The sequence below is a fragment of the Callithrix jacchus genome, chromosome 1, assembly GCF_049354715.1.
Source record: "Callithrix jacchus isolate 240 chromosome 1, calJac240_pri, whole genome shotgun sequence".
NCBI lineage: Eukaryota > Metazoa > Chordata > Mammalia > Primates > Cebidae > Callithrix > Callithrix jacchus.
Window position 1 is genome coordinate 213,501,546 of NC_133502.1, and position 14,882 is coordinate 213,516,427.

General features: G+C 54.5%; 1 protein-coding gene across 5 annotated transcripts in view; it reads left to right on the forward strand.

The window, feature by feature from the left end:
• CELSR1 (cadherin EGF LAG seven-pass G-type receptor 1) overlaps window positions 1-14,882 on the forward strand; it is a 182,386-nt gene that overhangs the window by 56,150 nt on the left and 111,354 nt on the right. For all 5 annotated transcript variants that reach the window (XM_035281089.3, XM_054242314.2, XM_078343462.1 and 2 more), the window contains exon 2: window positions 13,655-14,293. In XM_035281089.3, coding sequence (XP_035136980.3) covers window positions 13,655-14,293 — 639 coding nt within the window. The remainder of the gene's footprint in view (window positions 1-13,654; window positions 14,294-14,882) is intronic.

A 14,882-nucleotide genomic window follows, 5' to 3' on the forward strand; every position in this document is an offset into this window, starting at 1 on the left:
TGCGTGTGTCTGGAGTGAATGAACAGGGTCGTACTGGCCTCATCACAGCCCGGGTTTTCCATACTGTCTGCCTCATCACAGCCCAGATTTCCCACTTAGCGCTCCTGTTGCTGCTCTGAATAGTAGTTTCTGCATTTCCACTCCTGTGTGGGACTCCGTCCTGTCAACATGCCACACATGACCCGTCTCTTCTGCTGTGTGGCATTCTGCTGTGCCTCTCCTGGCACACGTTGTCAAGGCTTCCCCTGGAGTATACGCCCCGTGTGGAATGGCTGGCCATTGGGCCTGGGAATGTCCCACTCTATCAGGTGATTCCAGTGGCTTTGCAGCGTCCTTTGGCCAATTCAGATGCCCACCAGCAACAAAGACGCGTTCCTCCTCTTCTGCTTGCCATCACTTGTTGGTGTCTGATTTTTTTTTTTCTATTGCTGAGAGGGCCTCGCTTTATCACCCAGGCTGAGCGCAGTGGTGCAGTCTCAGCTGCCTGCAGCCATGACCTCCTGAGCTCAAGCGATCCTCCCATCTCAGCCTCCCGAGGAGCTGAGACTGCTAGTGCGCACCACCACACCCACCGGCTAATTTTTCACGTTTTGTAGAGGTGGAGTCTTGCTGTGTCACCCAGACTGGTTTTGAACTCCTGGATGCAAGCGATCCTCCTGCCTGGGCCTCCCAAAGTGTCTGACTTGTTAATTTTTACCCATCAGGTGGGTGTAAAATGGTATCTCATTGTGGTTTCACTTAGCATTTCTTACGAATTGAGGATCACTGGTGATGTTGAGCATCTTTTGATTTGTTTTATCTTTTTTTTGAGGGGGACTCTTGCTCTGTCGCCCAGGCTGGAGTGCGGTGATGTGCTCTCAGCTCACTGCAACTTCAGGAATGATTCTCCTGCCTCAGCCTCCTGAGTAGCTGGGACTACAGGCACTCGCCACCATGCCCAGCTAATTTTTGTATTTTTGTAGAGACAGCCTTTCACCACGTTGGCCAGACTGGTCTTGAACTCCTGACCTCAGGTGATCTGCCCACCTTGGCCTCCCAAAGTGCTGGGATTACAGGTGTGAGCCACCACACCCGGTCCCTATTTGATTTATTCTTAAGGGCTGTGTATTTTTGCTGCTATTGAAAATGAGAGTTTAAGAATTATATTTTCTAAAACTATATGCCTGGTATAAGGAAATACATTTGATTTTTCTGTGTTGAATTCTGGCTGCCTGGATAAATGCTCTGTCTATGGCGACAGTTTTTCTGGAGAGTGTTTGGACTTTGCTGTGTAGACGGTGTATCATCTGTGAATCGTGGTATTATATCATCTTTCTTTTGAAACTTACGTCTTTCATTTATTCATTCATTCTTTGTATTCTTTTTTTTTTTTTTTTTGAGACGGAGTTTTGCTTGTTACCCAGGCTGGAGTGCAATGGCTCGATCTCGGCTCACCGCAACCTCCGCCTCCTGGGTTCAGGCAATTCTCCTGCCTCAGCCTCCCGAGTAGCTGGGATTACAGGCACGTGCCACCATGCCCAGCTAATTTTTGTATTTTTAGTAGAGACCGGGTTTCACCATGTTGACCAGGATGGTCTTGATCTCTTGACCTTGTGATCCACCCGCCTTGGCCTCCCAAAGTGCTGGGATTACAGGTTTGAGTCACCTTGCCCGGCCAATACATTTTCTAATGTTAAAGTTCTGGGATAAATCCAATTTGGTCTTGATATACTGTGTTTTTAAAATACATTATTAGATTTGTTTACCTTTTTTATTTTTCTGCTTGTGCGTGTGTTAGTTTACCTTTTTTGTTAAGAATGTGAGTTGTTGGATTTGCATTTGTGAGGAATTTTTCTTCCTGACAGTCCCTATCTGACTCTAGTATCAGGTAACCTCACAACATAAGATATTAGCTTTCTACTGCCACTGTCACAAATGACAATGGCCACAGTGGCTTGAGACAGCAGGTGTATTCTCTTCCAGTTCTGTAGTGGGAAGTCTTTCTCCTCGCTGGGATACGATCAAGGTGTAGGCTGGCCTGTGTTCCTGTTGGGAGGCTCTGGAAGGGAGGCCATTTCCTGGCCCTTGCCAGCTTCTGGAGGCACCTACCTTCCTTGGTTTGTGGCCCTTCCTCCATCTCCAGGATCAGCAGCAGAGAGTCGCCTGACTTCCTCTGTCCCCAAAGCTTTCTCCCATTCTTCCCCCTCCTCCACTTCTAAGGATCCTGTGGCCACAATGGGCCCATCCAGATCATCCAGGATACTCTCCTGGGTTGAGGTCGCCGGCGAGCCACCGTACCTCTGTGCTATGTGGCATAACGCAGGCACAGCTATTGAGACATGGACCTCTTGGGAGGTGAGGGGGAGACAATATTTTGTCTACCACAGATGACCATGGCCAAGATTTATAAAAGTCAGCTGGGTGCAGTGGCTCATGCTTATAACCCCAGCATTTTGGGGGGGATTTTGCCATGTTGGCCAGGCTGGTCTTGAACTCCTGGACTCAAGTGATCCGCCTGCCTCAGCCTCCCAAAGTGCTGGGATTATAGGCATGAGCCACCACGCCCGGCTAGAACTTTAGTCTTTTATGCAAAGTTTATTAATGAAGAAATTAGGGACAGCCATGAGCGTAAGGCATGTGCCACTTGCCTCTGGACACCGGTTCTCTTATGTTTCAGTCCTAAAAATCGAAAAGGAAAAAATTGGTGCTAAATTGGGTCAGAGATATTACGGAAGACTGTCAGAGCTTGTATTCCCTGTGGCCAGCACTTGTCCTGGACGGGAGGATCTCCCCGTAACAAGCCCGAGCCCTCCAAGGTACCAGGCTCTTCTTATTTCACAGTACAACAGGCTGGCAGGTTAGAGTTGGTGGAGTTTGAGGAGAGACGTTTTCTCTTTGTTGCCAACATCCTGTTGACCAGAAGTGTCACCACGCCATTTTCCATAAGCTGTGAAACAAAACCTATGAGGTCCCTAACTTAGAAGGGAAAAAAAGTGTTTGGGTCTTTGTTTTCTTGGTTTTGTATAATTTATACAAGGGCATACAAGTCGATTTTAAGATGTGGAGTTGGGAGGGAGCCTAGATGGGAAAGAACTTTGAAAGGTTCCTTGTGGGTCCCCATTTCTGGTCATCGGGATGTGGATGTACGTTTCTCAAAGTTATTACATGCATGGCCGGGCCTGTTGGCTCATGGCTGTAATCCCAACACTTTGGGAGGCTGAGGTGGGCGGGTCACCTGAGCTCAGGAGTTCAAGACCAGCCCAACCAACATGGAGAAACCCTGTCTCTGCTAAAAATACAAAATTAGCTGGGCGTGGAGGCACATGCCTGTAATCCTAGCTACTCGGGAGGCTGAGGTGCAAGAATCGCTTGAACCTGGGAGGTGGAGGTTGCAGTGAGCTGAGATCACACCACTATACTCCATCCTGGGTGACAAGAGGCAGACTCCGCCTCAAAAACAAAAACAAAACTATTATTACATGCTGCATCTTTCAGCCTGGAGACTGTGCAAAAGCACCAGAGACGACCACACTTAGATTATAGAAGCATAATAACCGGCTGATGGGCCCTGAGGCTGTGTAGCAACACGACAGCACCGTCTTGCACTAACACTTTGCCCGTGAAGAGAAGGCGTTTCGACCGTGATATGTCCTCGTATCTAGGAACAAACGGTGAAAGAGGAGCAGTTGGCTACTTGATTACAGCAGCGTTATGAAGTACCAGCTTTGGAAAAACCTGGTTTTACACAGCAGACGGAGTGAAAGCCTAAACCCAACATTGCCTGCGTAGCGCCCTGGATTGGCAGAGCCCAACTGAGACAAACCCCTGGCAACAGGAACTTCGAGGTGGAAAAGGAAGCAGCTTGGGCTTGGATGAGCTGATTCCCTTAGAGCAAAGGAGAGGTGGCCCCGTTCCCAAATGCGCTCTGCCCAGGGCCTTCACAGCTGGCAGTCTGGCTGGCACCTCACTGTGTCTTCACTAACTTATTACTGGAAATGATAATACAGCTGTGTATTTGCTGTGATATAGTTTTCTAGTGTTTTTTTTTTTTTTTTTTTTTTTTTTGGTGATGGAGTCTCACTCTGTCACCAGGCTGGAGTGTAGTGACACCATCTCGGTTCACTGCAACCTCCACCTCCCAGGTTCAAGTGATTCTCCTGCCTCAGCCTCCCAAGTAGCTGGGACTACAGGCATGCACCACCATGCCAGCTAATTTTTGTATTTTTAGTAGACACGGGGTTTCACCATGTTGGCCAGGCTGGTCTCAATCTCTTGACCTCATGATCTGCCTGCCTTGGCCTCCCAAAGTGCTAGGATTACAGGCGTGAGCCAGTGTGCCCGGCTCTGGTTTTAAAAATAAAGGTTTAATTTCTACCTCCCTCGATAAAGTTCAAATAACCACAAAAAGTCTCAGCTCCCCAGCCCCTGGATCCCCCCCCACCCCACCCCCCCGTTTCCTGCCCAGAGGCAGCTGTGGTCTCTGGCTCCTTGATGACCTCGTGGGGGATGATGTGGCTACAGTGCTGGTTCAGCCACCGTGGGAAGCTTTTCCCCAAAGAAGAGGCCTCTGCTTGAGGCGCACCTGGGGTGGCAGGTGCTTTCAGGGCAGGGCCCCGACGGTTTTTGCCTGGCAGCCGCTGCCGCCTTTCTGCACAGGAGGGCCTTCGGGCTCAGGGGTAGGAGCGGCCAGACGCAGGTTGGTCCCTGGAGATGAGTCAGCATTTCAGAGGCATTGCCGACAAGCATGGGGGTCAGGACAAACCTGTGGTCCCTGGAGATGAGTCAGCATTTCAGAGGCACTGCCGACAAGCATGGGGGTCAGAACAAACCTGACTCCAGCAGTCACTTTGGAGAGGGAGAAGCACCTACTAGGATTCACCTGCCAGGATTCACCGGAGCCTGGGGAGTGGCCGTCAGCGGATGCCGCACCAGCCACAGGTGTGAGTGTGCGGGACTCCAGGCAAGGAGACGAGGAAGATGGGGATAGTGGCCCAGGGGCATGCAGAGGGAGGCCGAGGGTCACCTGCTGCTGTGGCTGCTGAGGTGGCTGGATGAGGAGCCAGCCTGGGTGCTGGATGGCCACTTTTAGACCTGGTGCCTAGAATGTTCCAGACTGGCCCCAATCACTGCTGCCTCCCTGGGCCTGCGGCGAGCAGCGGCTGGAGAGCCTGAGAGCCTGAGAGCTCCAAGCGGGGCCTGCTGCAGGGCTGGGTTGGGCCGGTTGCTGTGTTTGCTGAGATGTCCCATCCTCATTGTCCACAGCTCTCTGGGGCTGGCAGTGGCTCGTGGACATGTCGGGCCAGGGAACATATGGCTGTCCCTTGGCAGGTGCTCAGGGCTGCATTGTCATGCTGGAAGGCGTCCTTGGGCTCAGAACCAGGCGCCCACTTGTTCTTTTACATTTGTCATTTAATCTTTGCCTTGGGGAACTTGGCTTATTTTTCCAGGACGGGGCAGAGAGGTGGCTTTATGGTTCTGGCAGGGAAGAGCGAGGCTGGAATGGCTCCCTATTGGCTCAGCTGGCAGGGGAATGCCGCAGACGGCACAGAGGCCCCGGGCGGCCTGGCGTGCACCTGGGGTGCTGCTGATGTACAGTGGGTAAGAGGCCAGGGATGCTGCCCAGCGTCCCCCCGGGGTCTGACACCCCACAGAGTTACCCAGCCCCCCCGAGAGTCACCGGTGCCGCCGAGGGGAACCCGCCCTGGAAGCCGAAGCCCCGGCTGCCTCCTTTTCTTCTCGTCTTAAAACAGGCTTGCTGGTCACAGCGTCTCCCCGCGGGAGTTCCCGGCACTCCCCAGTGGGGGGTTTCCTGCGGTCAGACGTTTGGGTTCCTCTTCAGCAAACAGATGCCTGCAGATCGTTCTGTGCAGACTTGAGCCAAAGCACAGACAACGGAAGGTCCCTGATAAACTCCGGGCGTGTGGTCCCTGTCGTGCCTCGCTGCGGCGCGGGGGCCTGCGTGGGCTCCTCCTGTGCTGTTTAGTTCGTGGTGTAAACCACCGTCTGGTGGTGAATTCGGTTCTACCCAAGCCACACTCGCATCTTTAACGTGGGGGAGTTTGCCGTGTCCAGGGTCGGAAGGTGGCTTCCCGCTCTTGCAAGGAGAAGCGGTTCCACCCCTCAGGACATCTGTTCATCTCTGACTTCATTCGACAGCTTGGTTTGAAGGAAAGCGTTCTCGAAATGCCCTTTAGACCGGCTTGTTCCTTTTGGACAATCTCACGCCAAAATGAGACAAATTTTTACTAAGAATCAATTCTTAACTCTTGTTTTCTTTTTTTAAAAATGGAGGTGAAATTCACATAAGATCAAATCAGCCATTTTAACATGAACAGCAGTTCAGTGGTATTTATGGCATTGACGATGTGCACCTTCTCCCTCTGTGCAGTTCCAGAACGTTCTCATCACCTGAGGAAACCCCGTGCCCAGTAAGCTTAATCGCTTCCGGCCTGTCTTGCCACTTGCTCTGGCTTCTGTCTCTGTGGAGTCTGGGGGTTTCATATCAGTGGAATCACGATGACGTGGCCTTCTGTGTCTGGCTCCTTTCACTTGGCAGAACGTTTGTGGTCAGGCTGGTACCAAACTCTCAACCTCAGGTGATCCACTGGCCTCAGCCTCCTAAAGTGCTGGGATTATGGACATAGCCACTGCACCCAGCCAGAACACCATTTCTTAAGCACTCATGTGCTGAGCCAAGTGTGGCACAGGCCTTGTTCAGTCCTGACACGTCACGGCACCCCTGCAAGGGGGGCAGTGCCGCCCCCATTTCACAGGTGGAAAGCAGGGGTTGCCAGCCTGCCCCATGCCACGCAGCAGGTGAGTGGTGGTTACACCCTAAGCCCAGCTGTGCCTGGTCCATGTCGGACTCCTAGCCCCATGATTACTGCCGCTCCACACACAACCCAGGCAATTTCAAGAGAGTAAACTCTGGGTCTCTTATGTCTCATTTGTCCTACTGAGGCAGGGTGGTCTCAGATTCCCAGTTTCACAGCCTAGAGCCAGTGAGGTCACCAGAAGTGGCCCGCTCTGCAGCTCTGTTGCAGGTTGGGTGGAGGGGAGGACAGTGACCTCACTGGTAGAGTCCCCCTCCCCCATGTTGTCAGCAGCTCTGGCCTCAAAAAAAAAAAAAAAAAAAAGTGAGTTTCATGCCAGTTGTAGCCTGGTCACTATTTCCTGTTTTTTTTCCTTTCTCTCTTTTCTTTCCTTTTTTGAGCCAGAGTCTCACTTTGTTGCCCAGGCTGGAATGAAGTGGCGCCATCTCAGCTCACTACAACCTCTGCCTCCCGGGTTCAAGTGATTCTCCTGCCTCTGCCTCCTGAGTGGCTGGCACTACAGGTGTGCACCACTACGCCCGGCTACTTTTTTGTGTTTTGGTAGAGACAGAGTTTCACCACATTTCTCAGGCTGGCCTCAAACTCCGCCAGGTGGCAGTTTGCCCACCTCGGCCTCCCACCCCCCGTCTCCATGCCCGTGTCTCCCCACTACTCTGCATTTTTGGGGTTGACTCGTGTCTCCCCAAAATTCACATCCACCTGGAACACCGGAGTGGGATGTGGTTTTGAAAGAAGCTCTTTGCAGCTGTGAGACAAGTGTTGAGACGAGGCTGTGCCAGCTTCTGGTGCCCTGAACAGAAGACAGAGGCATGGCGATGACACGGAGAGGGCCTTGGCCACTTCATGGCAGAGGCAGAGGCCGGAGGGGTGTGTCCAGGAGGCAGCCAACACCTAGGACTGCTGGCCCCCAGCACTGGGAGAGGGGCCCGGAGCAGACACTCCCGCAAGCCTCCAGGAGGAATCAGCTCTGCCAGCACCTGAATTTCAGACCCCTGGCCTCCAGAACGGAGAAAGCATGTCTGCTGTCAGCCACACAGTGGCGGCCCTTGGCTCTGGCGGCCCCGGGAGCTGATGCCCCCCTCTCCCGCTTGCTGACCTTGCTGCTTTTCCTGTGTTTTGCTCCCGGAGGCCTGTCCCCACCACTTTGTGTGGCAAACTCCATTTTTCCTAGAAAACCCACTCCCGTCTCCTGGGGCCATCCAGTGTGGGCTGAACTGCTGTTCACCCACGGTGGCCAATCACCTGCCACCGAGTCTCGGAACTGTGGCACTGTCCCCTGACCCCCGAGGGCTGCCTGCTCTTTGAGGGCCGCGATGTGACATCTGCCCCCTCTGTCCCACGCGTGAGCCCACCATGGGGAACGCGATGGTGGATGATCATTATCCGAGTGCAAAGTCTTTCACGAAAGTCAGGGGCACTGGGCAGGTCCCATCCTCCATGGAGACTCAGAAACTTCCTCCCCATGAAGTGCTCCAGGTTTGTGCAGCACCTGCTGGAGGGGCCCACAGCCTCACGCTCTGCCATCTGCTCTGTCTCCTTCCCACGTCTGAGCCACAGTGAGGTGACTCATCCTTTATGGGAAAGCAGGGATGGCACTTGACCACTTTTGAGGTGCCGCGGAGCCCTGGAGGGAACGCCTAGAGAGTGGGCAGAGAGAGTGCTGGGCGGGTGCTGTGCCTCCCAAAATCAAGAAGACCTCAGACCGTGAACGTGACCTGTACTCACGCATAGAAATAAAACCTCTGAGGACAGTGTGAGGCAGAAAGGCAGCATCGCCTAAAGGTCACGGACTGCAGCCCCTGAAGACCGTAGAGGTCCCAGACCCAGGGAAGGCTAGAAGCTGCCATGGGCAGGGGAGTTGCTTGTGGCATGGGGTCTGGGGACAGGAGAGGACAGTAGGTGGAAATGAAGAAAATCTGCAAAAGAACGAGCTTCAGTTATTCATGTGTCAGTACGGCTCCTTCCTTATGACAAACACTGAGGCCAGGCGCAGGGGCTCCACCTGTGAATCCCAGCACTTTGGGAGGCTGAGGTGGGAGGATCGCTTGAGGCCAGGAATGTGAGACCAGCCTGGGTAACATTGCAAGACTTCCCCTCTGCAAAAAATGAAAAGCAATAACAGCGGAAAACCCAGCCAGGCATGGTGGCGTGTTCCTGTCGTCCTAGCTTCTCAGGAGGCTGAGGTGGGAGGGTCCCTTGAACCCAGGAGCTCAAGTCTCAAGCTGCAGTGTTGGTGCCACTTCATATCCATCCTGGGCGACAGAATGAGCCTGTCTCAAAATAAACAAGCAAAAAACTCCCAAACCTCCCATGCTAATGTCATAACGTAACTAACAGGGGCCTGGGTGTGGAGTCTCTGGGAACACTCTGTATTAGTAATTTTTTTGTAAATCTGAAACTGTTTTAAAATTAAGTTTTTTAAGAAACAAAATCGGCAACGCAAACAGAACCACTGTCAATTGTGCTGTTAGCTCCTGAACTCAGGTAGAAGGTTTTTTGTTTTGTGTGAAAGAGTAACTCCTTCCTCTAAAAAATTTTTTTAAATTTTTTTGAGATGGAGTCCCACTCTGTCGTCCAGCTGGAGTGTAGTGGTGCCATCTCACTGCAACCTCCCCCTCCCAGGTTCAAGACATTTCCCTGCCTCAGTCTCCTGAATAGATGGGATTTCAGGCGCATGCCAACATGCCCACTTAATTCTTGTATTTTTAGTAGACACAGGGTTTCACCATGTTGGCCAGGCTGGTCTCGAACTCCTGACCTCAGGTGATCTGCCCACCTCAGCCTCCCAAAGTGCTGGGATTACAGGTGTGAGCTGCCATGCCTGGCCTGTTTCTTGTAACCTGACCTCATGTTGTCCTGATCTATCTCTGCCAAAAATGGAAGTTGTGCTACTGTGTGGTTTCGCTGCGTCCTGTTCCATCGTGGGGACAGGCTGTGCTAGCTCAGCGTTCCGGTATTGGTGACGTTTAGATACGTGTATCTGAAGCCTTAAGCTGCACTTGGTTCAAAATCCAACCCAGACTACTTACGGAGAAAGAAAATTCACTGTGGCTGGGTACGCTGGGCAGGCCCATGGTCTAGAAGGAAACCGATGTTAGGATTAATGGTGGGGTGCACGTCACGTCCTCCAGCGCATTTCACGGTCTTAATATTTAATGCTATTTTCTGTTTGTTATAGAATATGGCTCGTTGTTCTGGGTGTTTCTCTGTGCTGTGCCTTCCTGGGCTGCCCAGGAATCTGCCCAGGGCTGGAGCCTCCACCCCACTTGTGGGGGTCAGAGGAGCTCAGGGCACCCCAAGAAGGGGACCTTTGCGTTATCAGGCCAGAAGAAACACATCCATGTGTGGTTTAAGATAAAAGCATGTCTCATAACAGCCGCCACGAGGAAGCAAACAGTATCCTGTCTGTATTATCGTAATGGACTTTAAAAAAAAGTCAAAAAGGCACAAAAAAGTAGCTCACATGCAAAATGGAGTCTCTTATGCTGTCTGTGTGAATGTTAATGTCGGAGTGAAAGTGACGCCTACTTCTCTGCCCGCTTTGCCTCTCCCTCCCCCTCTCCCCTCCTCCTCCCTCCTCCCCTTTCTTCCACAAATGTTTATCCAGTGGCTTCTGAGTGCCAGGAACTGTTCTAGATGTGGTGGGCGCAGCAAGAACAAGACCTACAGGTTCTGGGTTCTCAGGGACTCACAGGGAAAGAATCAGACATAAACAAGGAAGAAAATCGGAGCCCTCGGCTGGGCTCGGTGGCTCTCGCCTGTAATCCCAGCACTTTGGGAGGCCGAGGCAGGTGGATCATTTGAGGTCAGGAGTTCAAGAACAGCCTGGCCGACATGGTGAGACCTCATCTCTACTAAAAATACAAAAATTAGCTGGGCATGGTGGCGCATGTCTATAATCCCAGCTACTTGGGAGACTGAGGGGAAAAAAAAGAGAGCCCTGCTGCCCCTGTGTGAGAACTGAAGTTGGGATGTGGCAGATGGGAGTGGGGCTCAGCATGGAGGGTCCTCCAGTAGGGACCCCGGTGTGCAGCCAGTGTCTGAGGAGGAGGGAAGCACTTCAGTCAGGAGGTGTGCAAAGGCCCTGGGGCAGGAAGAGCTGTCACAGGATCACAGGGCCAGATCACGTAGACCGTAGGACAGAGGGGTGTGGCTTTTATGCTGGGCGCCATTAGGGGAGGAGTGATGAGGTCACTATTTTAGGAAGACCACTCTGGCTGCCACGGGGGGGGACAATGGTGGAGGGAAACTGAGGCTGGCAGCCCAGGGGTGTTGAGTACGTGGCCGAGCAGTGCCTGCGGGTCACAGGATGTTTTCAAGGCTTTTCTGTTTTGGGGGAAGAAGGAGCTTCGCTCTGTCCCCGAGGCTGGAGTGCAGTGGCACCATCTTGGCTCATTGCAACCTCTGTCTCCTGGGTTCAAGTGATTCTCCTGCCTCAGCTTTCTGAGTAGCTGAGATTACAGGCGTGCACCACCACACCTCGCTAATTTTTGTATTTTTAGTAGAGATGGGGTTTCACCACGTTGGCCAGGCTGGTCTTGAACTCCTGACCTTATGATTCACCAGCCCTGGCCTCCTAAAGTGCTGGGATTACAGGTGTGAGCCACCTGGACCAGCCTCATTTGTGTTTTTCTCTGCTGCTCTTCTTTTTTTTTTTTTTTTTGAGACGGAGTTTCGCTCTTGTTACCCAGACTGGAGTGCAATGGCGCGATCTCCACTCACCGCAACCTCCGCCTCCTGGGTTCAGGCAATTCTCCTGCCTCAGCCTCCTGAGTAGCTGGGATTACAGGCACGCGCCACCGTGCCCAGCTCATTTTTTTGTATTTTTAGTAGAGACGGGGTTTTACCGTGTTGACCAGGATGGTCTCGATCTCTCGACCTCGTGATCCACCCGCCTCGGCCTCCCAAAGTGCTGGGATTACAGGCGTGAGCCACTGCGCCCGGCTCTGCTCCTCTTCTCCACAGCCCCGGCCTCCTTCTGTGAGCTGCAGACGCCCTCTTGGCTGCCCCTCCCGCTCCGAGGTGCTCTGTGGGAGCTGCTGACAGAACCGTGTAGCCTTGAAGGCTGTGGGTTTATGCCAGAGCCAGAGTGCCCTCCCCACGCTGAGGTTGTACACGTTAGTTTCGTGTTCCGAGTCCTGGCCTGCCACACTGTCCTGAGTGCCACCTGGCAGGGAGACAACAGCGCCCATGCACAAGTCAGGTGTCGTTCCTGGGGCGGAACTGGGCACCCGCAGCCAGGCTCGAGTTCCTGGGTGTCATGAAATCTGGCTTCTCCATGTCCGTTTTCCTTGCCTGTGAACTGGGGGTGATGTGGGTTCTGTTAGAATCTCTCGGGATCTTGGGCCCGTCACACCTGGACGCATCTGTGGCTTCTGGAGTGGTTGGTTGTGTTTCTTTGTTGTTTAGACAAATTACGTGACGCCAAGTCCCTCCTGGTGCCGGGAAAGCTCGGGCTGGGTGCGGAGCTGCCTGCTGCTCTGGATCCCCGTTTCCCCTTGGGCTCTCTTCGTGCCCCTGTGCCTTGTCGGACACGATGCCAGGCTCGGGGTGATGAGGTGGCCTCTCTGGACGCTTCCTCACAGTCCCCAGAATGACAGCGAGGAGGGTTTGACCCTCTCTGGCTCCCTGCCTGGCTCCTGTCCTGACTAGGGCAGTTACTGAGGCCCGGGACTCTGAGGAGCCACAGGGGCCCCACGCTCCATGGAAACCAGGGTGGGATCTCTCGTGGGGGCCACAGGCAGGGGGCTTCATGGGGTGGGGGAGCTCCTGGAACACAGACTCTGAGCCAGGCCTGGGGGGCATGGCCTCGGTAGGCTCTTCTGCAAATCCCACTCCACATCTGAGCCCAGGTCTGGAGGCGGCAGGTGAAGGCCCCTGGACAGGGGCTGCTGCTCTGTGCCTGGGAGCCGCTGCTCCCAATGGCCTGCCCCGTGAACATCTCATCCCGTTCTGACCTGGAACGGATGCTGCACTCGCCTTTGCAACCCAGGTGCGCCGTCGTCTTGACCTCAGACTCCTGAGTACCTTGCTGGGTGGTTTGTTCACTGCTGGCTGAGCGGCTGCTGCATGTCTTTGTAGAGCTGTGCCCCTCAGCACCTCCAGTGTGCTGGGCGTGTGGAGCGGCATGGGGTGCAGCCATGCTAAGTGGGGCTCTCAGCACAGCATGTCGATGGGGGTGTCCCCTGGTCAGTGTGCTGGGCGTGTGGAGTGGCATGGGGTGCGGCCATGCTAAGTGGGACTCTCAGCACAGCACGTCGATGGGGGTGTCCCCTGGGCAGTGTGCTGGGCGTGTGGAGTGGCATGGGGTGAGGCCATGCTAAGTGGGACTCTCAGCACAGCACGTCGATGGGGATGTCCCCTGGGCGGAACCAAGGCGGGCTTGCCGGCCATTGCAGACTTTGAGCAGAGCTGTAAGAGAGGAAGAATTGTTGGGGGATTGGGCAGGGTGGGGTCCCTGGAGGACGAGACAGGTTTGGAGGAGGTAAAGGGGGGCTTCAAGTCCCTGTGTGGCTGAAGCAAAGCATGCAAGGAGTCTCGGGCAGTGAGGGGCTGGATCCCAGTGGTAGTCAAAGGCTCAGGCCTCTGCTGAGCGCTTTGGGGCCCTCTGGGAGCTTCGGAGTCAGAGATGTGATTGCAGCTGTGCTTTAGGAAGCCAGGTGGGCGTCGGGGTCCTGGAGGAGGGAGGGTCAGGGGGTGGTCGTGGGTGGGGAATGGGGAGTGCGGATGCCCAGCCTCTCTTCTCCTTTGTCACACGTGCTGGAGGCTGCTCCTGGATGGGGCCTGTAGGACCCGTGACTCCAGCATCGTCTGAGTGACCCTGACTCTCTTTGTGTCCGCAGACGGCATCCACAGCGTCACGGCCCTCTGCACCCTGCGTGTCACCATCATCACGGACGACATGCTGACCAACAGCATCACCGTCCGCCTGGAAAACATGTCCCAGGAGAAGTTCCTGTCCCCACTGCTAGCCCTGTTCGTGGAGGGGGTGGCCGCGGTGCTGTCCACCAGCAAGGAGGACGTCTTCATCTTCAATGTGCAGAACGACACCGACGTCAGCGCCAACATCCTGAACGTGACCTTCTCGGCGCTGCTGCCCGGCGGCGTCCGCGGCCAGTTCTTCCCGTCGGAGGACCTGCAGGAGCAGATCTACCTGAACCGGACGCTGCTGACCACCATCTCCACGCAGCGCGTGCTGCCCTTCGACGACAACATCTGCCTGCGAGAGCCCTGCGAGAACTACATGAAGTGCGTCTCCGTGCTGCGCTTCGACAGCTCCGCGCCCTTCCTCAGCTCCACCACCGTGCTCTTCCGGCCCATCCACCCCATCAACGGCCTGCGCTGCCGGTGCCCGCCCGGCTTCACCGGGGACTACTGCGAGACAGAGGTCGACCTCTGCTACTCCAACCCATGCGGCGCCCACGGCCGCTGCCGCAGCCGCGAGGGCGGCTACACCTGCGAGTGCTTCGAGGACTTCACGGGTAGGTGCCTGCGGCCTGCGGGTGGCCGGGCTCACCCCGGCTTTGCACACGCGTCCCAGGTCACGTGGCTGAGGGTTTTGGGTGGTTCCCTCTGTCCACGTCCCTCCAGGGAAAAGGGTCAGAGGACGGGCACTGGGCCCAGGTATGGGCTTCACGAACCTTGAGATGATTTCAGCAACGGCACTTTCTTTTTTTTTTTTTTTTTTTCCCCCCTGAGATGGAGCCTAGCTCTGTTGCCCAGGCTGGAGTGCAGTGGCGCAATCTTGGCTCACTGCAACCTCCACCTCCCAGGTTCAAGCGATTCTCCCGACTCAGCCTCCAGAGTAGCTGGGATTATAGGCACCTGCCACCACGCCTGGCTAATTTTTGTGTTTTTAGTAGAGACGGGATTTCACCATGTTGATCAGGCTGGTCTTGAACTCCTGACCTCAGGTGATCCGCCCGCCTCGGCCTCCCAAAGTGCTGGGATGACAGCCGTGAGCTTCCCAGCCACTAACAACGGCACTTTCTTAGCCAGCTCGGGACTTCCCTGACCGTAGCCCACGGCTCACCCACCTCCCCTGCCTGACTTAACCCCCTGCTTCAGGAG